Below are 22,903 nucleotides of genomic sequence, written 5' to 3' on the forward strand. Positions count from 1 at the left end.
CTCTTCCCTGTTTGTATTTTGAGTGCCTCCCAGCCTGTAGAGGGTCGCTATGAGTCAGAATCAACTTGATAGCAACATGTTCTAACCTGAGGGATTTATCTTCCAGCACTATGTCAGACAGTGTTGTGTTGTTGTTAGTCATAAAATTTTCCTTGGCTGATTTTCAGCAATAGATTACCAGGCCTTTCTTCCTAGTCTTAGTTTGGAAGCTGTGCTGAAACCTGTCTGCTGTGGGTAACCTTGCTGGTGTTTGAAATACCAGTGGCATTACTTCCAGCATTATAGCAGCACACAAGCCACCACAGTACAGCAAACTGACAGACAGGTGATGGTTGCCCTAGAATTTGTAGTATACCTGTATAACTTACATAATTCTACTTTTAAGTAACACTGTAACGCTTCATGGGTAGTGCAGATACCTTAGAATATTTCCAGTTTCCCCCTTTTATCCCTTATAAGATTGCTCTCATTCATTTCACTTTTCCATAAGCTATAATCACCCGATACATTGTTGCTATCATTACTTTGAACAGTTATCTATGAGGTCAGTTAAGGAGAAAAATAAAAGATTTTATCTTCATTTATTTCTTCTCTTATGCTTTTCCTTTTTTATGTAGATATTAGTTTCTGACCTGTATCATTTTTCTTCTTTCTGAGAAATGTCTTTTAACTTTTCTTGCAAGGCAGTTCTTCTGGTGACGGTTTCTTCTGTTTGTGTTTGTCCGAGAAAGTATTTCTTTCCCCTTCGCTTTTGAAGGATAATTTCACTGGATACAGTATTCTAGGTTGGTGATTTTTTTCTTTCAACACTTTTAAATGTTTCTCTCCACGCCTCTTCTTGCTTGTAAGATTTCCAAAGGTAAGTTTGATGTAGTTCTTGTTCCTCTAGAAATCAAACCAAACCCGTTGCCGTCGAGTCAGTTCCGACTCATAGCAACCCTAGAGGTTCTACTCTGGTTGAACTGCCCCATAGAGTTTCCAAGGAGTGCCTGTTGGATTCGAACTGCCGACCTTTTGGTTAGCAGCTGTAGCACTTAACCACTACGCCACCAGGGTTTCCATTTGTTCCTCTATAGGTGAGGTGTTTTAGTCCTGTGGCTTTTTTCAAGTTTTCTTTGTCTTTGATTTTCTACTGTTTTAATATGATATGCCTAAATATAGGCTTTTTTTATTGTTTTGCTTTTGTTTTTTATTTTTGGTATATTTATCCTGCTTGGTGTTCTCTGAGCTTCCTGGATCTGAAGTTTGGTATCTCTTGTTAATTTTGGAAAGTTCTTGGCTGTTATTACTTCAAATACTTTTTCTCCTTCTGATATCCCCATTATATGTACGTTACACCTTTTGTAATTATCCCATAATTCTTGGATATCCTGTTCCTTGTTTCTTATTCACTTTTCTGTTTGCATTTCAGTTTGGGAAGTTTTTACTGACGTATCTTCAGATTTACTGACTCGTTCGTCAGCCCTGGCCTGTCTACTCATGAGCCCATCCATCAAAGAAATTCTTCATTTCTGTTACAGTGTTTTTTATTTCTAGCACTTCCTTTTGGTTATTACTTAGAGTTTCCATCTCTCTGGTTATGTTACTCATCTGGTCTTGCATATTGTCTACTTTTCCCATTAGCGCTGCCAGTGTATTAATCATAGTTATTTTAAATTTCATGTCTGATAATTCCAAAATCTGTATGATATCTGAATCTGGATCTAATACTTCCTTAAATTGTGTTTTTTTTTTTTTTTTAGCATGTCTTGTAATTTTTTGTTAAAAGCCGGACATGATGTATCTGGTAATAGGAACTGAAGTCAGCATGCTTTTAATGTGAGGTTTTGTGTTAATCTGGCTAGGAGCTGGGCTGTGTTTAATGTTTGATGTTTTAAGAGCCAGAGTCTTTACTTTTCTTTAACCTCCCCCACATCCTCAACTCCCATCCCCTGGATTTCCCTTAGAACTCATTCTTAAATAGATTCTGTATCTTGTAGCTCTCTTAGTTGTAATCCACTATTATACGGGAGTTGTGTTGATGTGGTGGTCAAGTGTCAGTGAGGGGAAACTTCCTATAATCTTATGATTAAATGTCAGATTTTTTAGTAGGTCTGAATTCCTAGGCTATGATATTCAGAAGGGTTTCACAGCCTTTTTTCCCTTCTGTCTTTATATAAGACCTGAAGGCTAAAGAAGGCTGGAGGTGTGTAATTGCCCTTCCCCCAGGTCAGATAAAACCAAAAAACCAAACCTATTGCCATCAAGTTCATTCTGACTCAGCGACCTTAAAGGCTCTGGCAAATAGATTTCTTTGAGGCCAGGCCTTGATTAGGTAGAAAGCTCTTGGGGAACTTAAAAATGGTTACTTTTCCCCTTTCACTGCCTGAAGTACGAGGACATTTTTCTCAGGTGTTCACTGAGAGAACCCTTGTGGGACTTCTGGAGATAAAACCCATAAAAATGTGGGGGTTCCCTATAACAGGTCCCCCAGGTCCCTCAAGCTAAATCATAGTCAGTTTTCAGCAACTTGCCGTTACTGTTAACCATTTGCCATTAAGTGTTCCTACCAGTTAGAGGCTCCAGGGGCTTCTGATTTAGGTAAGCTGATTTTGGCTGTGATTCTTTGTGTTTGCCTTTTCTCCGGTTCTCAGGGTGCTGGTTTGGCCTATGACCTCAATTTTCTTTTGGATCATTCGTTTTTTCGCTTTGTTCAGCTTTTTTCTTGCTGAGAGGATGAGAGCATGACTTCCAACCTCTTTGCATGTTAGAGCCAAAACTGGAAGTCCCAATATTTTTTAATCAGCATTTTTATGTAAGAATACATTGAACTGAAGTAGAATTGAAATGTTAATTCAGTTAAAGCCAGAATTGATCTAGACATTTGTTTAGAACTGAAATCAGTATCATTAACTTGTCATTTTCAAAAACCATTCAGGTACTGAGATAACTGTCTAACAATCACTGGACAATAAAAACTGTTTCCCGAACTGCTAGCTTTTGAATCAGTAGGTCTGGGGCTTAGTATCTGTATTTTCCCAACCTATATTGGGAATAACTGGTTTAAAGTGTTTGGTAAGGAGAAAAATTACCAAACTGTATCTTACTCCTGTTCTGCCCCATTGCCTAGTGCTGGTCTAATGTAGTGACAGAGTCAGGATTTGAGAGTAATTTTGCTTTGAAATTTTGAGTTTTTTGGCTTGGATATTCTTGAGAGAGATTGTGTTAGCCAAGAGAAATTTCTGTGTTTTATTAAAACAAAGATGTGTTGTATATATATCATGAACTAAAATATTATCAGCTTGGGTACAGTGGTTATTTATTCCTAAGTTTCATGACAGCTTTGCTGTGCACACAGTCTTATGTAGGCCAGTGCATGTGCCTTTTATATAACTGGACAATTGATTGAAACCAAGACATTTTGATTATATATCATAAACTAAAATATTATTAGGTGGGGCCTCATGATAGCTCTGCTGTGTACACAGTCACTTGTAGCCAGGTCCTGTGCCATTTACATAACTGGAAAATTGAGCTGAACTACATAACTCAGCAAAGTCGTCTAGGGATTTCTCTGTCAGAAACCTGTAAAATATGCCTGTGATAAATATAAGTAGCATTTGAGAAATGTGAAAAGTTCTAAACTTATCATTGTCTAAAATTAATTTATAGTTTACTCAAAAGTTTGACCAAAGAGTCTTAAGGGTTTTCTCTTCTTGATGTAGACACCATGCCTCTAATGCAAAAGAAATGTGCAGTGAATGGTCAGGTGATTTGTTTACAACTGTTGTGGTTTTATTCAAGTTATTTAGTTGACTTTATTGGGACTAGAATTGGGACCAGGTATATGTTTTGAGCAATTCATTTTGGCTATTTGCTGAAAAAATTCTTTCTGAGTGTTCCATTTTGTGGTGTTACAGAGCTATGAATCTTTACACTTGCACTTGGAGCTGTTACTTACACTGTGAGATCAGCAGTTTCTTTTCTGCAGTCACGAGCTTTGTGGCAAAAGGCCAAGAGTCTCTGCATGGGTTCTAAAGAAACATAAATCCAGATCCAGATCATAGATCCAGCTGAGGTTACCAGAATAGTAAATACTGTCATGCAACTCATTATTCCTAACAGAGTACTGATCTTGGTTTTAGGATATAAACAAAATGTTTATTTTTAAAATTTTTAATTAAATATCAATGAGTCCGTTGTTTTGGCGTTAAGTAATGCTCATGGTCTAGCCTTAGAATTTTAAGATTGCCCAGAATTTACAGCATCATTTTTTTTATGAGGTACGGAATCATTGGAAGTATACAATATGTCTCCTCTCTTTTGTGTTACCTTACTTTTACGCAAATAGCAAATACTGTATTCCTTCTACGTTTGCCAGCTTTGAAAACACCTAGTAGGGGGAGGGTGAGGTAGGCAAACAAATGTAGAAGGCGCACATTATTTGCATAAAAATATGGTAGTTTAATTATTTTACTTCAGCCACTGTGCAGCTCTGAATGGCTGTAAGTCAGTTAACCATTCTTACAATATCTTAAAAATACTTCATAATTTCTCATAACGTTTAATAAGAGGACTGTCTTTAGAAGTACTTTGTTTTTGTTAGCTGCTATCAAGCTGGCCCCCAGCTCACAGCAACCCCCTGCTCAATGGGATGAAACACTGCCTGTGCCATCCCCATGATAGGTTGTGGATCAGACTGTCATTAGTTGATTTTTGGAAGTAGATTTCCAGGCCTTTCTTCTCGGTCTGTTTTTGTCTGGAAACTCTGCTGAAATCTGATCAGCATTATACAAAAACCAAAACCAAACCCATTGCTTTCGAGTTGATTCCGACTCATAGCAACCCTATAGGACCCAGAGTAGAACTGAACAATAGGGTTTCCAAGGAGTGCCTGGTGGATTTCAACTGCCAACCTTTTGGTTAGCAGCCATAGCTCTTAACCACTATGCCATGAGGGTTTCTGATCAGCATGATAGCAACACATGAACCACCACTGACAGGCAAACCACCACTGATAGACTAGTGGTGGCTCCGCATGAGGTGCATTAGCCAGCAATTGAACCCAGGTCTCCAGCATGGAAAGTGAAAGCTATCACTGACCCACCAATGTACCCTAGAAGTACTTTGACATGTATTTAATTTTAAATTAAATGATTATTAAAGGTTATCAGTTAACTTTTTTATTTTTTAGTTTCATTTTGTTGACGGTAATTACGTTCACTGTGTCGTACGTATAGAAACTCTGTACCCATTAAGCAGTAACTCCCCATTCCCTCATCCCCTAGTAAGCACTATTTTATCTGATCTTTGTGCATTTGCCTATTCTAGATATTTAAGTGGAATCATACAATATTTATCTCTTTGTCACTGACTTGTTTCACTCAGTGTAGTATTTTCAGGGTTCGTCCATGTGGTATAATGTATCAGAACTTTATGGCTGAGTAATCCATTGTATGTATAGAGCACATGCTGTTTATCCATTCATCTTGTCTATGGACACTTGGGTTGTTTCCAGCTGTAGTTACTGTGAATAATGCTGCAGTGAAATTGGTATGTCTTAATTTTTTAATTAAGTGATTATTTGAAACAAGAATAATTAATGAATTTGGGGTAGTTGAGAAGAGGAAGGAAATGATTCACATGTATACAGAAGCCAAGAAGAATGTTTAGTTGGCATTACTGCCTGGCAAAGATGAGGCGCTTGGATTTTTACTTAGATTTCTTGCATATGAAAGAAGACTAAATCATGTCCACGGGTTATTTTCAGCTGAAGGTTTCGTTCATTTTCTCGGCACAGACTGGGAAAAATAAAGGTTCAAATGACTATAAATGCTTTTCCTTCTAATTATTGAAGGTTAGGGCATAATTATAAGGCAGAAAGAAAGCACTATTGTTTCTAGATGGTTAGTGACATCAAGCAATGTAGAGTTGTTTATAGTGGAAAGCACTATTGTGTGATTTCTTTGTATTCTTTGCAGTTGGTATGTTCTCAGGTCATAGCACACATGCTTTAACACTAAGGCAAAGGCCTACTGTGGACCACTGTATTAATGTTAGAGATCTGCCCCTGGCCCATGATGCATTGATTTGTAGTAGACAGTAATACACTGAAGAAGGGCATGGAAAACTCGTAACAGAATTAATTGATCAGCTTATTCATTTATTTGTACAGTGTTTCTTTTAATCATAAAGTATGGACGCATGGGTAAGAATCCAAAAAAGGTTTTTTTTTTTTTTTTTACTGAAATGTATAACAATAAAAAATAACCCTATTCTATTCCTTCCCATCCTCTTTTCTTATTTTTCAGGAATATTCTTTTTTAACTCTTAACTGTTTCTAATGTTGTATATCTCCATATTACTAAATAGTATATTTCATGCTATTCTCCTATGATTTATCAATTTTAGGTCATATCTTTTGCTATGATATATGACTTTACATGTGTTGTTTAGTCTTTTATTGTTTCCCGATGCAGTAGTTACATCGCTATCTCATCCTTCAGCTCTGGTAAATTTTCTAGTTTGTTTTCCTCTATTTTCTCTTTCTGGAATTCTTTTTGTTAGAAACTAGCACTCCTGGATTGATCTTTTATGAATCTCCTCTTTTTTTTTTGCCCCTGAGTGTATTACTTTGTCCTTTTTCTATCCCCTCTATGAATTTTTTTTTCATTTCGGCAAATCTTTAATTTCTAAACATACTTTCTTGTTTTCAGATTGTTCCCTTTTTTAAAAAAAAAGAGTCTCTGCATTGTTCTTTGAGGATGAATGCTAGATTTTTATTTAAAAGTTCTCTTCTGTTTTATAAATTATTTCTGTTTCCTCTAGGGTAACTTTACACGTGTGAGTTGTGTATTTCTATAGGTCTGTCTGTCTTTTTCTTTCTCCTTGGAGGCTTTCCCTAAGTATTAAGGTTTTTTAGTTGCCTTACAGTTGGGAGTAAGACACCAAAATGAAGGTTGCAAGTCGGTGTCTAATCAAGCTTCTGACTGGTGACCTTTGCTTTAGGGCTGAGTTTCTCAACCTTTTTCATTATTACTCCCTGAGGAAATGTTTTTAGGCATATTTTTCCTAATCAGCTCCCTCCGCCTTCAGGAAATTCTAATGCCACGAGATATACTACATATCTGTTTATGTACTATGGTAGATTCAAACATTGGAAGGGCTGGAGGAAGTAATTTTTCTGGGCTATTCAGTTGCTGCATCTGTAGTCATTCTTTGAGGAAGTGGGGTGGAGGTAGGGGTCATCAGCTATTTATGGGCCTTTAATTAGTCTCCCAGTTTTAAGTGTTATATCTGTACTTTTATCCTTTGCTTTATCAAGCATTTGTGAGTACTGAGCCTCTTCTGCTTTCAGGGCCAGTTAGCTCTTCTTTGTTCAGTCCCATTCTGTGATCACTATAACCTATAGCTTCTTCTACTTTTCTATCTCAGTTACCACTCCACCATATATTTTATCTTCTAAAATTATATTAAATTTCTCTAATTTTACTTTTCTCAGTTCCTCTGCAGTTCTGTTTGTGGTAGACGTTTATCTGTTTTCAGGTCCTTAATTGGGGCCTCAGAACTGAAAGAGGATAAACATTTGTGTTTAGTTATCCATTTTATCTAGAACTTCCTAACAGGCTTTAAAAACAAGCATTGTCATATACCCTTAGTTTATATTCGAGTCATGTTTTTCTCTATACGATATTTTAAATTGCTTTTTATTTTTTAATTCTCAGCAATTTTATATCCTACTAAGAACTTGTTAAAGTGATCTGTATTTGTCATATTTATCCATTGTAATATGTCCTTATTGGGTTGAGATCCAATAAACTTGTACAGTCAAGAGGATTATTTTCCTTTTCTAAGGAGGGTATCGGAAGTGTGAAGGTCTAGGAGAACTTCATAGAGCTGCAGCGTCTAATACGACAACCACTAGCCATGTTGTTGCTGTTAGGTGCCGTTGAGTCAGTTCCGACTCACAGCGACCCTGTGCACAACAGAACGAAACACTGCCCAGTCCTGCGCCATCCTTAACAATCGTTGTTATCCTTGAGCTCATTGTTGCAGCCACTGGGTCAGTCCACCTCGTTGAGGGTCTTCCTCTTTTCCGCTGACCCTGTACTCTGCCAGGGATGGTGTCCTTCTCCAGGGACTGATCCCTCCTGACAACATGTCCAAAGTATATAAGACGCAGTCTCGCCATCCTTGCCTCTAAGGAGCATTCTGGTTATACTTCTTCCAAGACAGATTTGATCGTTCTTTTGGCAGTCCATGGTATATTCAATATTCTTCGCCAACACCACAATTCAAAGGCGTTAATAACTCTTCTTCGGTCTTCCTTATTCATTGTCCAGCTTTCACATGCATATGATGTGATTGAAAATACCATGGCTTGGGTCAGGGACACCTTAGTCTTCAAGGTGACATCTTTGCTCTTCAACACTTTCGAGAGGTCCTTTGCAGCAGATTTGCCCAATGCAACGTGTCTTTTGATTTCTTGACTGCTGCTTCCATGGGTGTTGATTGTGGACTAGCCACATATTCTTATTTAATTTCATTAAAATGAAATAAAATTAAGAATTCAGTTCCTCAGTCTCACTAGGCACATTTCAAGGGCTCAATAACTACATGTGGCTAATAGCTACCATATTGGATGGTATGGATACGAAACATTTCCATCATTACCAAAAGATCTGTTTAGGCAGCACTGTAAGCTTTGGAAACCCTGGTGGCGTAGTGGTTAAGAGTTCAGCTGCTAACCAAAAGGTCAGCAGTTCGAATCCACCAGGCATTCCTTGGAAACCCTATGGGGCAGTTCTACTCTGTCCAGTAGGGTCGCTGTGAGTCGGCATCAACTCAACAGGAATGGGTTTGGTTTTGGTTTTGGTTTTTTGTTAACCGTTTGGCTGCTAACCAAAAGGTCATCAGTTCGAATCGACCAGCCAATTCTTAGACACCATATGGGGCAGGTTTACTTGTCCTGTAGGGTCACTATGAATTGGAACCAACTTGATGACAATGGGTTTGGAAACCCTGGTGGCATAGTAGTTAAGAGCTATGGCTGTTAGCCAAAAGGTTGGCAGTTCGAATCCACCAGGTGCTCCTTGGAAACCCTATGGGGCAGCTCTGCTCTGTCCTATAGGGTTGCTGTAGTGTCGCTATGAGTCAAAATTGACTCAGCGGCAGCGGATTTAGTGTTTGGTTCTAGAAAGTAGGACATAATTTTGTAATTCTGAGGGATCAACTAGTTTCTTAAGTCACAACTTGTCAGGAGTTGTTTAGTCTGCTGAGTATATTACACTTTGCTAAGTAGATACTGATGTAAAAGGAAAAGAATTGACATCTTAAAAATATGCCTTGAGTACAAGGCAAGGTCATGGAAGCTCCATAGACACATCCAGAGTCCCTGAGGGACTGAATTACTGGGCTGGGTACTGTGGGGACCGTGGTCTCGGGGAACATCTAGCCCGATTTGCTTAGCAGTTTATAAAGAAAATGTTCTGCATTCTCCTTTGGTGAGTAGCATCTGGGGTCTTAAAAGCCTGTGAGCAGCCATCTAAGATACTCTACTAGTCTCACCCCTTCGGGAGTAAGGGAGAATGAAGAAAACTAAAGGCACAAGGGAAAGATTAGTCCAAAGGACTAATGGATCACAACTACCATGGTCTCCACCAGACTGAGTTCAGTACAACTAGATGGTGCCCGGTTACCACCACTGACTGCTCTGACAGGGATCACAATAGAGGGTCCCGGACAGAGCTGGAGAATAATGTAGAACAAAATTCTAACTCACAAAAAAAATACCAGCCACACTTACTGGCCTGACAGGGACTGGAGAAACCTTGAGAGTATGGCCTCCTAGATACTCTTTTAGCTCAGTAATGAAATCACCCCAGAGGTTCACCCTTCAGCTGAAGGTTAGACAGGCCCATAAAACAAAAAGAGACTAAAGGGGCACACCAGCCTAGGGGCAAGGATTAAAAGGCAGGAAGGAACAAGAAAGGTGGTAACAGGGAACCCAGTGTAGAGAAGGGAAAAGGTTGACGTGTTGTGGGGTTGTTAACCAATGTCATAAAACAATATGTGTACTGTTTAATAAGAAGCTAGTTTGTTCTGTGAACCTTCATCTAAAGTACAATTTAATAATAATAATCAGTAAAACAAACAAACAAAAAAGTATGTGTTGAAGCCTTCAGGAGAGAATGGCTGTCGCTAGACTAGCTATTGTCTAAATAAATCTTAAAGACAGCCAGAAAAGCTCTATAATGATTGTGCAATAATTCTGCCTTGTGCTGACTCAAGGAAAAACTTCAGAAGTTTGAGAGTCATACAGTATAACTTGTATGTATAGTGTCCTCATCATCCTTCACAACTTTACTAAAGAGTCTCAGCATAGACAGTAAAATGATGCAGATAAACTATTGTTTTCAGTGGGTAGATGGATAAGCTATTACCTCATCTAGAGTATTCGTCTTTTCTATATATTGCTGATTATTTGTACCTTAGAAATACAGAGCTGGAAGTGGCTTTACAAATTATCTTGTCCTAGCTCCTCATTTTATAAGCAGAGGAAGCAGGTTCTTAAAGTAGAGAAATAATTTACCCAAGGGCACACAGGTCATTGGTGGTAGAGCCAGCACCAGAACCAACATATTTAGAGTTCATGTACAGAACATTTCCTGTGGTACTTTACTGGTTACAAACAAGGAATGACTTAATTCATTTTCTCTTCTCACAAACTTTAATAATCTGTGTGTAAGGCCCAAGTTGGCAATATAAACTTTGTCTTAAGAGTATGTAGCTATGAGAAGTTTGAATTTCATAATGTGTCTTCCTCTATTTAGAACAGCAATTTGTAATCTGTACACAATGCCACGGATTGGAGAGCCTGTCTGGCTTACAATGATGTCGGGAACTCCAGAAAAGAACCAGCTTTGCCATCGTTTTATGAAGGAGTTCACTTTTCTAATGGAAAATGCTGCCAGAAATCAGTATGGCTTACTTTATTTTATATATATATATATTTGGTTACTTTTATTTTGTATTGCATCTATAAAACTAAAAGGGACAATTTAGTGTCAAAGGGTGCAATGTTTTAGGTTTTTTTTTTTTTTTTTGTCTTTAGCTTGGTGGGATATGAACAGCTTGTTCTGTGATTCTGTAAGAAACTTATTTTACCCATGCCTTGATCGTGCTTTCCAATTTTGATTCAACTGAGCTTGTAAAAAAAGAAAAATTATACAACCTTACAAATACAAACCAATAGAGAAATAGAATTAACAAGAAGTCTAAATTGAGGACTCTTTTCCATACATATATATATATGTATCTCTTGAATAAAGCCAGGGGTCTTACATGTAATAAATGAGGCAAACAGCCTATGTAGGGGCTTTGAGAAAGTCTAGCATGGATGCCAGATATGTAGGAGGGAGCTCATAATTGGCTTTCCTTGACTGTTGCCATGTAAGACTCTAGGGTCTAGTGTTATGAGATCTTTTTATTTTACAAGGGAAGCTGAAATTCTCTTTTGCTTTTGTTGTTGTTAAATCCTTAATTTTTGGATGTTAAAAACAAATGCAAATTTAAAAGACAGCAAACAAAAGATGTGAGAGCCAGAGCCAGTTTTGACCTCAAGGTATCGATTTATGATCTCTCTGAACTGTATTAACAATGTATTGTCTCTCCGTACTAAAATTTTGTTAATAAGTACATAAGCATTGATGCTCAGCCTGGCTTACTTTAGTTATTTATTTACATTTATTTGTTTAACTTAACTATTGTTTACTGTATCTAGATGTGTACATTAAGTATCAAACCCAATCATAAAATAGAATAATTAACCATTCATTATCTTTCTGATTATTTTATGATTAATAACAAATCAGAATTCTAAAAGATAATTTAGAGAGGTATAGGGTATGGAAGAGTGTCATAAAAATAAGAAAAGGTAAAGATGTCCTTAGTTACATGTTACATTGGAATTCCTCACATCTTATAGAACTTTCTGAGACTTCCTGTGTTTTTGAATTACAACCACCTATGAAACAGCTTCATTTCTTAGAAAAGTGAAAAAAAATAATAAGAAGAAAGTGCTATATTCGAGTGATACATTTTTTATATTGTGAAGCATATGTAACAAAAAAATTGCATTTTAGCCATTTTTAAGTACATAATTCACTAACATTAATTACATTCATAGTGTTGTGCAAGCATCACCACTATTTCCAAAACTTTTTCATCACCCCAAACAGAAATTCAATACCCATTAAGCAATAACTTCCCACTCTCCCTCAGCCCCTGGTAACCAGTAGTTACCTTTTGTCTGTATGCATATTCCTGTTCTAGAAATTTCATGTAAGTGAGATCATACAATATTTGTCCTTTTGTGTCTAAATTAATTCACTTAACATAATGTTTTCAGGGTTCATCCATGTATCAGAACTTCATTTCTCTTTATGACTGAATAATATTCCATTATATGTATGTACCACATTTTGTTTTTCCACTCATCTGTTGATGAACACTTGTTTCCACCTTTCAGCTGTTATGAATGTTGCTGCCGTGAGCATCAATGTACAAGTATCTGTTTGGGTCTCTGTTTTTAATTCTCTGGAGTATATCAGGAGTAGAATTGTTGGGTCATATGGTAATGCTGGGTCATATGGTAAATTCTGAGTTTAACTTCTTGAGGAACCGCCAAACTGTCCTCTGATACATTTTTAATGTCTTTATCACGTTGTTTCCTAAGAAGTCCCTGGAATTCAGATGATTGATTCAGATGTTCTCATTCTCTTTGATGGTAAACAAAGTTTGGTTAATAATTCTCTTCATTTTTCTAATCAGTAATTTGGAAATGTATAGACCTGCTGATTGATTCATTAATGAATGGTACAGATTAAACACTGAAAAGAATATTGTTTTTTAAGTAAATTGGCATTTTTGTTTTATAATTCTCATCAGAAACAGCTGCCTGTGAGTATTCTTTTGTTTACTTTCAGGATGTTCAGCTCCTTGCCAAACAAAAAATTTATTTTTATTTTCATCCTAATGATATATGTATCTTTTCCTCTCCCCTCTCCTTTTTTATCTTTTTGGCCACATGATAGTACATGTTCTCTTTGCTTTATTCTGTTACTGTATTTTACTTAAGGTTTTATGAAGGCAGAGTGGAATCTGATAGGATGCATTTTGTTTTCAGATTCTTGCCAGCTCTCATTACAGCAGTTCTGACCAATCATCTTGCCTGGGTCCCAACAGTCATGCCAAATGGACAACCGCCTATAAAAATATTTTTGGAAAAACATTCCTCTCAGAGTGTGGACATGTTGGCAAAGACTCATCCATATAACCCACTTTGGGCACAACTGGGTATGTAATCCGAAAGGCCTGGAACTATGCATTATACTCACATGTTTGTATGATTTTTCTAGAGTTATAATAGAACACAAAGAAATAAAAGGCTGTTTTACTTCCTCCATTCTAAAGCTTCTCTCCTCATCCTTTCATGTCTGCTCAATTGTCCAATCTCTATCTTATACCTTATATGATTACTTAAAGAACTGGAGCTGGAGCAAGAGGAACAGGCTGATGGCTGGTTTACTAGTTACTAGGGTCTATGGGGTATTTTATGCTTTTGTTTTTTGTGTTAGGTACTTTACCTACAGGTAATACATACTACGTAAAGTGAAAATTAAATGAGATAACACAGGTAACGTGCTTAGGCAGTGTCTGGTAAATGTAGCTGCTATTACTCCTACTCTTACCCTATTGCTATTAGGAGATATGGGGAGAGTAAAATGAGAACATTTTGGTGACCTGGTGGAAACTTCCTTTAGGTTGCTCTGATGCGTAAGCCTAAGCGTGGCAGGCAAACTGACATGTGGTTTATCGGTTGATGTAGCCAACTAACTTCTTCCTTCCTCCCCCTCTCCCTTTTCATTTTTCTGTCTCCCTCCTTCCGCCCTCTCTCTCCTCCTCCTTCTGTCTCCTCCCCACTTCCACTCTCCCCCACTTTCTTTCTAACAGCTTTATTGAGGTATAATTGATACTCCATTGATAGAGTAAGAACATTTAAAGTGTACAATTTCAAAGAGGAACTATAAGAGAAATGAAGATAATAGTGAGAGCTCAGTAAAGGGAGCTCACTTTTGTCTGAGGGAGGCTGCTTGGGTGAGAAGCTTTGAACAGATGTCAGCTGGTAGTGATAGCCAGGGAGGGAAGAGTACAAAACATAAGTAAAAGGGTGTAGGCATTGAAAATGCAGGACACGTATACAGTAGTTCAGCTTAAGGACTTCAGTTTAAGTGGGACATTGGGCGACTAAAGATGAAAAAAAGTAAACTAAGAAGGTGAAGTTGGGAAAGTAAAGTTAGACCAGTCATGAAAAGATTTATCTTGCCAAAGCAGTTTCAATTTATTTGGTAATTAGTGGGAGCCTTAGAAGTGGTTTTAAATAATGGCATGATGGTATTAGACTAGATGTCTTAGCAGGAAGAGAAAATTGATCTTAAAACATGTCTACAGGATATAGTTATTTAAAACCTTTCAAGGGTCCTTTTTTTTTTTTTTTTTACCTCCTTTAAGAAGTATGGGGCTTGTATAAAGTTAAAACAGAGGTTTTTAAAGGATTAGCATAGTTTTGAAATGTGTAGACTGACAACTTAGAAAAAGTTGAATTAAATTAATGGCTTTGTAGTCTTCATTTTTAAGTCTTTTTTTTTTTAATGTGTGTTTGTTCATTGGTTTAATTTGAGCTATAGCATAAATATAGAAGGTCCCTGTTTTTTTTTGTTTTTTTTTTTAATGTAATGGCTGTTCATGTCAACTACAGATAAAAAAGTGAAAATGAACCACGTAGCTAAATGTGCTGCCCTTTCTCTTCCTCTTAACTGGGTCTTACTTCTCCTGCCCTTTGTGGCCTAGGTCAATACCCAGCCCTCTAGGGAACAGAATGGGAGAAATGGGCTTTTAAAAATACGGGAGCCAGTGAGGGTTCCCGGGTAGGAGAGTGACGGTTAAGGTTTGGGATCTGATGTGACTCATGGATGGTTAATTATGTGGCATGACTACTACAGCTCTGCTCCACTCCAGCACCGCTACTTTCCCCCTCCTACACACACACAAAAGGTTTTGTGCTTTTTCTTCTCTGTGTTTGATACAGTGGCAGAATCCTTATGTGTGTAGTGCTTCAGGCAGTACATCTCCATCCAGATAAAAGTGCCTGCATGGGGCCTGGCACAGAGAATGTTCTTGGTAAATGCGACGTTCAGAACTGACTCTTTGCTTGAGATTTTAGAACCATAGCAGCTGCTTAAGGAGGAAGCTAGAAAACCACTCATAGACCTTTCTTCCTGGTTAAGATGTTCATCTCAGCCTATTCTCCTGAACAGTCACTCAGCTATTAAAGAACTAAGAGTTAAACTTGAACGACCTCTCATACAATAAGAGTAGGTTTCTGTTATTTGAAAAGTGTGAATAGAGTGTGTATCCATTAACTGATTTTTCCATTGCAGGAGACTTGTATGGCGCTATTGGCTCTCCTGTACGGTTAGCAAGGACTGTGGTAGTTGGCAAACGACAAGACATGGTCCAGAGGCTGCTTTATTTTCTTACTTATTTCATAAGATGCTCTGAACTTCAAGAAACCCATCTTTTAGAAAATGGAGAAGATGAAGCCATTGTTATGCCAGGCACAGTAATTACTACCACTTTAGAGAAAGGTGAAATAGAAGAATCTGAGTATGTGCTTATCACAATGCATAGAAACAAAAGCAGCTTACTCTTTAAAGAGCCAGAAGAAACAAGAACTCCTAATTGTAACTGTAAGTATTGCAGTCGTCCACTCCTTGAGCAAAATATAGAGAATGTTTCACGACAAGAGAGAGAAGATATTCAAAACATCTCTAAGAAACTGCTAGAAACTTCAGATGAGTGCCGAATGATTTCTCCTCCTGACTGCCAAGGAGAAAATGCTTTTGATATTAAACAGTACAGAGATAAATTAAGAACTTGTCTTGACACCAAGTTAGAGACAGTTATTTGCACAGGATCTGCTCCAGTAGACAAACGTGGATTGTCAGAGTCAGGCTTAGAGCCAGCAGAGGAAACATGGCAGAGTGAGGAATTGCTGGCTTCAGATAACCACACAGGCAAAATGATGAGAGCCACAGGAATGATTGTGGAAAAAAAGCCTCCAGATAAGCTTGTGCCTGCTGCATTTTCTTGTGAGGCAGCCCAGACAAAGGTTACTTTCCTGATTGGGGATTCCATGTCACCTGATTCAGATACTGAACTCCGGAGTCAGGCAGTGGTGGATCAGATCACCAGGTATCATGCCAAACCACTCAAGGAAGAAGGAGCAGCTATTGACATGCATCAACAAGCTAAACAAACAACTGAGGACCAATCTGGAGAGCCTGGTGTACAAAACATGGTTTCTGGAGAGGCCTGTGCACTTCCCTGCTGGAATCATTCAGACCCAGAAAGCATGAGTTTATTTGATGAATATTTTAATGATGATTCCATTGAAACCAGGACTATTGATGATATTCCAGTTAAAACAAGTACAGACAGTAAGGAACACTGTCGTATGTTAGAGTTTTCAAAAAGATTGTGTACAAAAAACAGCAAAGAGAACAATGAATTTTGTAAATGCGTAGAAACCATTCACCAAGAAGGGTGTAAAACCTGCTTTCCTCAGCAGGACCAAAGAGATACACTCTCCATTCTTGTCCCCCATGGGGATAAAGAGAGTTCAGAGAAAAAAATTGCTGTAGGAACTGAATGGGACATTCCAAGAAATGAAAGTTCAGATAGTGCCCTTGGTGATAGTGAAAGTGAAGATACAGGTCATGATATGACTAGACAAGTCAGCAGTTACTATGGAGGAGAGCAAGAAGATTGGGCAGAAGAGGATGAGATACCTTTTCCTGGGTAAGTAGTAAGTTTCCATTTATAGTAACCAGTTGCTATTGAGTCAGTATGGCTCATGGTGATCCCCATGTGTGTCAGAGTAGAGCTGTGCTCCATAGGGCTTTCATTGGCCGGTTTTTCATAGGCAGATCACCAAGCCTTTCTTCTTAGGTGTCTCTGGGTGCATTCGAACCACCAACTTTCAGTTACAATGAGTGAGTTAACCATTTGCACCGCCCAGGAACTCCTTCACCTGTAATAAACTAAACCCATTGTCCTCGAGCAGATTCCAACTCATAACGACCCTATAGGACAGAGTAGAACTACGCCATAGGGTTTCCCAAGGAGCGCCTGGTAGATTTTTTTTTTTTTTTTATGATAACTTTTATTAAGCTTCAAGTGAACGTTTACAAATCCAATCAGTCTGTCACATATAAGTTTACATACATCTCACTCCCTACTCCCACTTACTCTCCCCGTCTTGAGTCAGCCCTTTCAGTCTCTCCTTTCTTGACAATTTTGCCGGCTTCCCTCTCTCTCTATCCTCCCATCCCCCCTCCAGACAAGAGTTGCCAACACAATCTCAAGTGTCCACCTGATATAATTAGCTCACTCTTCATCAGCATCTCTCTCCCACCCGCTGACCAGTCCCTTTCATTTCTGATGAGTTGTCTTCGGGGATGGTTCCTGTCCTGTGTCAACTGAAGGTCTGGGGAGCATGGCCTCCGGGATTCCTCCAGTCTCAGTCAGACCATTAAGTTTGGTCTTCTTATGAGAATTTGGGGTCTGCGTCCCACTGATCTCCTGCTCCCTCAGGGGTCCTCTGCTGAGCTCCCTGTCAGGGCAGTCATCAATTGTGGCCGGGCACCAACTAGTTCTTCTGGTCTCAGGATGATGTAGGTCTCTGGTTCATGTGGCCCTTTCTGTCTCTTGGGCTCTTAGTTGTCATGTGGGCTTGGTGTTCTTCATTTTCCTTTGCTCCAGGTGGGTTGAGACCAATTGCTGCATCCTAGATGGCTGCTTGTTAGCATTTAAGACCCCAGACGCCACATTTCAAAGTGGGATGCAGAATGATTTCATAATAGAATTATTTTGCCAATTGGGAGCGCCTGGTAGATTTGAACTGCCATCCTTTTTGTTAGCAGCTGAACGCTTAACCACTGCACCACCAGGGCCTCTTCACCTTTAATTAACCAAAACCAAACCAAACCCAGTGCTGCAGAGTCGATTCCGACTCATAGTGACCCTATAGGACAGCGTAGATCTGCCCCGTAAAGTTTCCAAGGAGTGCCTGGTGGATTCGAATTGCCGTCCCTTTGGTTAGCAGCCGTAGCATTTAACCACTATGCCACCAGTTTTCCTCACCTTTAACAGGTCTATCTAAATATGTACCATTCTTTTGTTTGTGTCTGGTCCCTGAAGGTTGGTAGTAGCTAATATAAAAGAAGAGATCATTGTTCTGGACAAGTTTCCTTTACTGTCACGTGCTCTCACTCATAGGAAGGATTAAAGGCTAAATAAGCTCCTCAGGCACCACAGAGAGGCTTTGTGAAGGCACCAGAGAAAAGCTAAAGGACTGGTTAGTATGTAGGAGGTCTCTTAGTGCTTAGGAGTTTTCAAGTCATTTAGGAGTGAATTATGCCCAAAAAGGCCTATGCTGAACCTGGCAAGTAGCTAGAGGTAATCCCTGAGAATACAGGAAATAGCTGTTAGAAATAGATTTGGCCAAGACTAAGAGGAAAACGGGGAATGAATACTCTGAGTCAAGTATACAAGGAGAAGATCCATAGTTGTCAAGTATTATACACCAAGCTTTGGATTTATGAAGTCTTTAGCTGTGTTGTTTTAGATGATGGTTTTCATATATCTGAGGATGTTAGGAATATATCACAAATACAAGGGACAGCTCTCCAAAAGTCTACCGTCAAAGATTTATTGCCCATAACATTACGAAGTTGTTCATCAGGCCCTCTTCTCTGGAGAGGACTGTTTTGTGGTCTAATGAAGTACTTAAGCCAGTTTTAAAGTCCTTGTAGAAGATGATGGTACTGGAAATACAGACTAGTAGATTTCCAAAAAAAAATTTTTTTTTTGTAAAATATGTTTATTACTAATTAGATATGCCTTTTTGGGGGACATTTCTTCCAGGTCAAAATTAATTGAAGTGAGTTCTGTTCAACCCAATATTGCCAACTTTGGGAGGTCCTTGCTGGGTGGCTACTGTTCATCTTATGTGCCTGACTTTGTTCTTCAAGGAATTGGGAGTGATGAGAGGCTCCGTCAGTGTCTGGTGTCAGATTTGTCCCATGCTGTGCAGGTGAGTGACCTTCATTGTCCTTGGATTTATTTTGAACAAACTCTGTTAACTAGCAGAGCCCAGAATTGCCTTGTATTTTTGGTCACACCTTATGTGTAACATAATCATTGTTTTCTGAATCCATCACTTTATATATAGTACCTGTGTCTTTGAACCTGTCACCATGAAAGCAGGTAGAAAGTTACAGGAATCTTATCTAAATAGAAATCCGAAATACAGAAAGTACTTGATGTATTTGTAGATACTCATCACTAGATAATTTGCAATATCAGAAAATGTAAATAGAGCTATTTTCTTAGTTTTGTTTTCTGATTGTTCGTTTCGTTGCTGGTATGTGGAGGTACAATTGATTTTTGTCCATTGAACTTGTATTGTGTGACCTTGCTGAACTATTAATTCTAGTACTTTTCTGTGTGGATTCCTTAGGATTTTCTGCATACAGGATCATATCATCTTTTACATCATTTTGCATCTTTCTTTCCAATGTGTATGTGTTGTGTTTTTCTTGTCTGATCGAACTGGCTAGAACCTTTGGTACAGTGTTCTATAGAAATGGTGATAGCATACTTCTTGACCTGTTCCTGATCCTAGGGGGAAAACACTAAGTCTTTCACCATTAAGTATGATGGTAGCTGTCAAGTTTTTGTAGATGCCCTTTATTGGATGGAAGAAGTTCCCTTCTATTACTAGTTTTTGTTTGTTTTTAATTCTGAATAGGTGTTAGATTTTGTCAAATGAATTTTCTTTGTTGAAATGATCATGTGTTTTTTTCTTCTTTAAACTGTTAATGTGATGATTACATTGATTGCTTTTCAGATGTTATGCCAGTCTTGTATTTATAGGGTAAATCCCACCTCGTGTTGGTATATAATTCTTTTTACAAGATGTTGGATGTGGTTTGCTAATATTTTGTTGTATATTTTAGAGTCTGCATTCATGAAGGTTATTGGTCTATACTTAAGGTAGCTATGTCTAAGTTTGCTGTTAGGGCAATGCTGATTTCATAGAATGTCTTAGGAAGTATTCCCTCCTTTGCTATTTTTTGGAAGAGTTTCTGGAGCATTGGTATTATTACTTTTTTTAATGTGTGGTAGAATTCACCAGTGAAGCCATCCATGTCTGGGCTTTTTTATGGGAAGCTTTTAAATTACTAATTCAGTTTCTTAATATACACTATTCAAATTTACGATTTTTTTCCTTACTCAGTGGTAACTTCTGTTTTTCTAGGAATTTGTTGGATTTATTTGTCTAATTTGTTGAAGATAAAGTTGTTCATAGTATCCACTTAACAATCCTTTTGATTTCTGTAAGGTTGCTAATCACATTCCTGATTTTGGTAATCTGTGTCTTGTCCCCCACACCCTCTCCAAACGGTGAGGGATTGTCGAAAGAGTTCATTCATGGCTTGATAGCTATTGGCAGGTATTTTTACCCATCTGCATCAAGGGTCAGCAGACTACAGCCCATGGGCTAAATATCGCCTGTCACCTGTTTTCGTAAATAAAGTTCTATTAGTACACAACTATACTCGTTCATTTACATACTTTTTGGCTCTTTTCATGCTTCGGTAGCACAGTTGAGTCACTGGGACAGTGACCTTATAACTTGAAAAGCCTAAATTATTTTCTTTCTGGCTCTTCAAAAAGTTTTCTGACCTGTATTTTAGCTGAAGATTTGACAATTTCATTAGTCTTTTCCGAGAACCAACTTTTGTTTTACTAATTTTTCTGTTTTCCTGTTTAATTAATGCTCACCCTAATCTTTATTATTTGTTTCCTTATTCTTGCTTTGGGTTTAGTTTGCCTGTATTTTTCTAGTTTCTTAAGGTAGAAGCTTAGGTTATTGATTTGAAATGTCTCTTCTAGTGTAAGTATTTAAAGCTATAAATATTTCTCTAAGCATGCTTTAATAAAAAAAAAAAATAGTGACCCATAAATTTTGATGTCTTGTATTTTCATTTTTATTGACCTAAAAATATTTTCTAATTTCTCTCTCGTTTATTTTTAATTTATGGGTTATATAAAAGTGTACTGTTTCATTTCCAAATATTTGTGGATTTCTCAAATTTCCTTAGTTGTTAATTTCTAACGTAGTTCCATTGTGGTTGGAGAACATATATTGTATTATTTGATCCCTTTAAATTTATTGAACACTTGTTTTATGGCCTACCATACGGTCTACCTTGGAGGCTGTTCCACATGTGCTTGAAAAAGAATGTGTATTCTGCTGTTGTTAGGTGAAGTGTCTGTATATGTCAGTTTGGTCAAGTTAGTTGGTTGGTAGCCTTATTTAAGTCCTCTATGATTTTCTGTCTAGTTGTTCTATCAATTATTGAGAGTAAAGTATTGAAGTCTGCGATGGTTAAGATTGTGTGTCAACTTGGCTGGGCTATGATACTTAGTGCTTTGGCATTCACATAATGTAGTCAATTCCCTGTCGAGATTTGATATGTGTTCACCCCCACGATGGGATCTGCTGTGAGTAGCCAGTCAGTTGAAGGGAAGTTTCCTTGGGTATGTGGTGTGCATCGAGTGTGGGCGGACATCCTGGCAAGGCTTGAGGGGGTTTTGCTTGTTCTGAATCCTGCAGCTGGCTCCTGTTCCTTCTGACCTCCAGTTCTTGGGACTTGAACTAGCAGCTTAACTGCGATCTTGCCTACCGATGTTGGGATTCGTTGATCTTCACAGCCTGTGAGCAAGAGCCCAGCTCTCTGACAGGCTGATCTTGAGTTCACCAGCTCCTGTGGCTATGTGAATCAGGAGACGCCTCTTTCCAAGTCCCATGGGCTTGGGGCGTTATAGCCTCTACAACTGTGTGAGCCATATCCTTGAGAGATATATATATATATATATATATTTTTTTTTTTTCTTTCCTGTCTTTTCAATGACCTCTTGCTTTCTTCATGGATGATGTCCTTGATGTCATTCCACAACTAGTCTGGTCTTCGGTCACTAGTGTTCAGTGCATCAAATCTGTCCTTCAGATGGTCTCTAAATTCAGGTGGGATATACTCAAGGTCATATTTTGGGTCTCGTGGACTTGCTCTGATTTTCTTCAGTTTCAGCTTGAACTTGCATATGAGCAATTGATGATCTGTTCCACAGTCGGCCTCTGGCCTTGTTCTGACTGATGATATTGAGTTTTTCCATTGTCTCTTTCCACAGATGTAGTCAGTCTGATTTCTGTGTGTTGCGTCTGGCGAGGTCCCTGTGTATAGTTGCCGTTTATGTTGGTGAAAGAAGGTATTTGCAATGAAGAAGTCATAGGTCTTGCAAAATTCTGTCATTCGATCTCTGGCATTGCTTCTATCACCAAGGCTGTATTTTCCAACTACTGATCCTTGTTCTTTGTTTCCAACTTTCGCATTCCAGTCCCAGTAATTGTCATTGCATCTTGATGTCTCGAGTTGCAGTAGTGAAGGATTCTGTGAGGAAAATATTAAACGACATAGGAAGCATCAAAAGAAGATGGAAGGAATACACAGAGTCATTATACCAAAAAGAATTAGTCGATGTTCAACCATTTCAAGAAGTGGCATATGATCAGGAACCGATGGTACTGAAGGAAGAAGTCCAAAGTGCTCTGAAGGCATTGGGAAAAAAACAAGGCTCCAGGAATTGATGGAATATCAATTGAGATGTTTCAACAAACAGATGCAGTGCTAGAGGTTCTCACTCGTCTATGCCAAGAAATACGGAAGACAGCTTC

The 22,903-nt window shown here is 38.3% G+C and overlaps 1 protein-coding gene across 6 annotated transcripts in view; it reads left to right on the forward strand.

Annotated features, from left to right (window-relative positions):
• FNIP1 (folliculin interacting protein 1) overlaps nt 1-22,903 on the forward strand; it is a 171,410-nt gene that overhangs the window by 139,489 nt on the left and 9,018 nt on the right. For 3 of the 6 annotated variants that reach the window (XM_003404455.4, XM_064275468.1, XM_003404456.4), the window contains 4 exons: nt 10,812-10,958; nt 13,166-13,335; nt 15,480-16,899; nt 19,027-19,195. In XM_003404455.4, the coding sequence (XP_003404503.1) occupies nt 10,812-10,958; nt 13,166-13,335; nt 15,480-16,899; nt 19,027-19,195 (1,906 nt within the window). The remainder of the gene's footprint in view (nt 1-10,811; nt 10,959-13,165; nt 13,336-15,479; nt 16,900-19,026; nt 19,196-22,903) is intronic. The other 3 variants (XM_064275477.1, XM_064275472.1, XM_064275480.1) reach the window with 2 other exon arrangements.

Source organism: Loxodonta africana, chromosome 2, assembly GCF_030014295.1.
Source record: "Loxodonta africana isolate mLoxAfr1 chromosome 2, mLoxAfr1.hap2, whole genome shotgun sequence".
Taxonomy (NCBI): domain Eukaryota; kingdom Metazoa; phylum Chordata; class Mammalia; order Proboscidea; family Elephantidae; genus Loxodonta; species Loxodonta africana.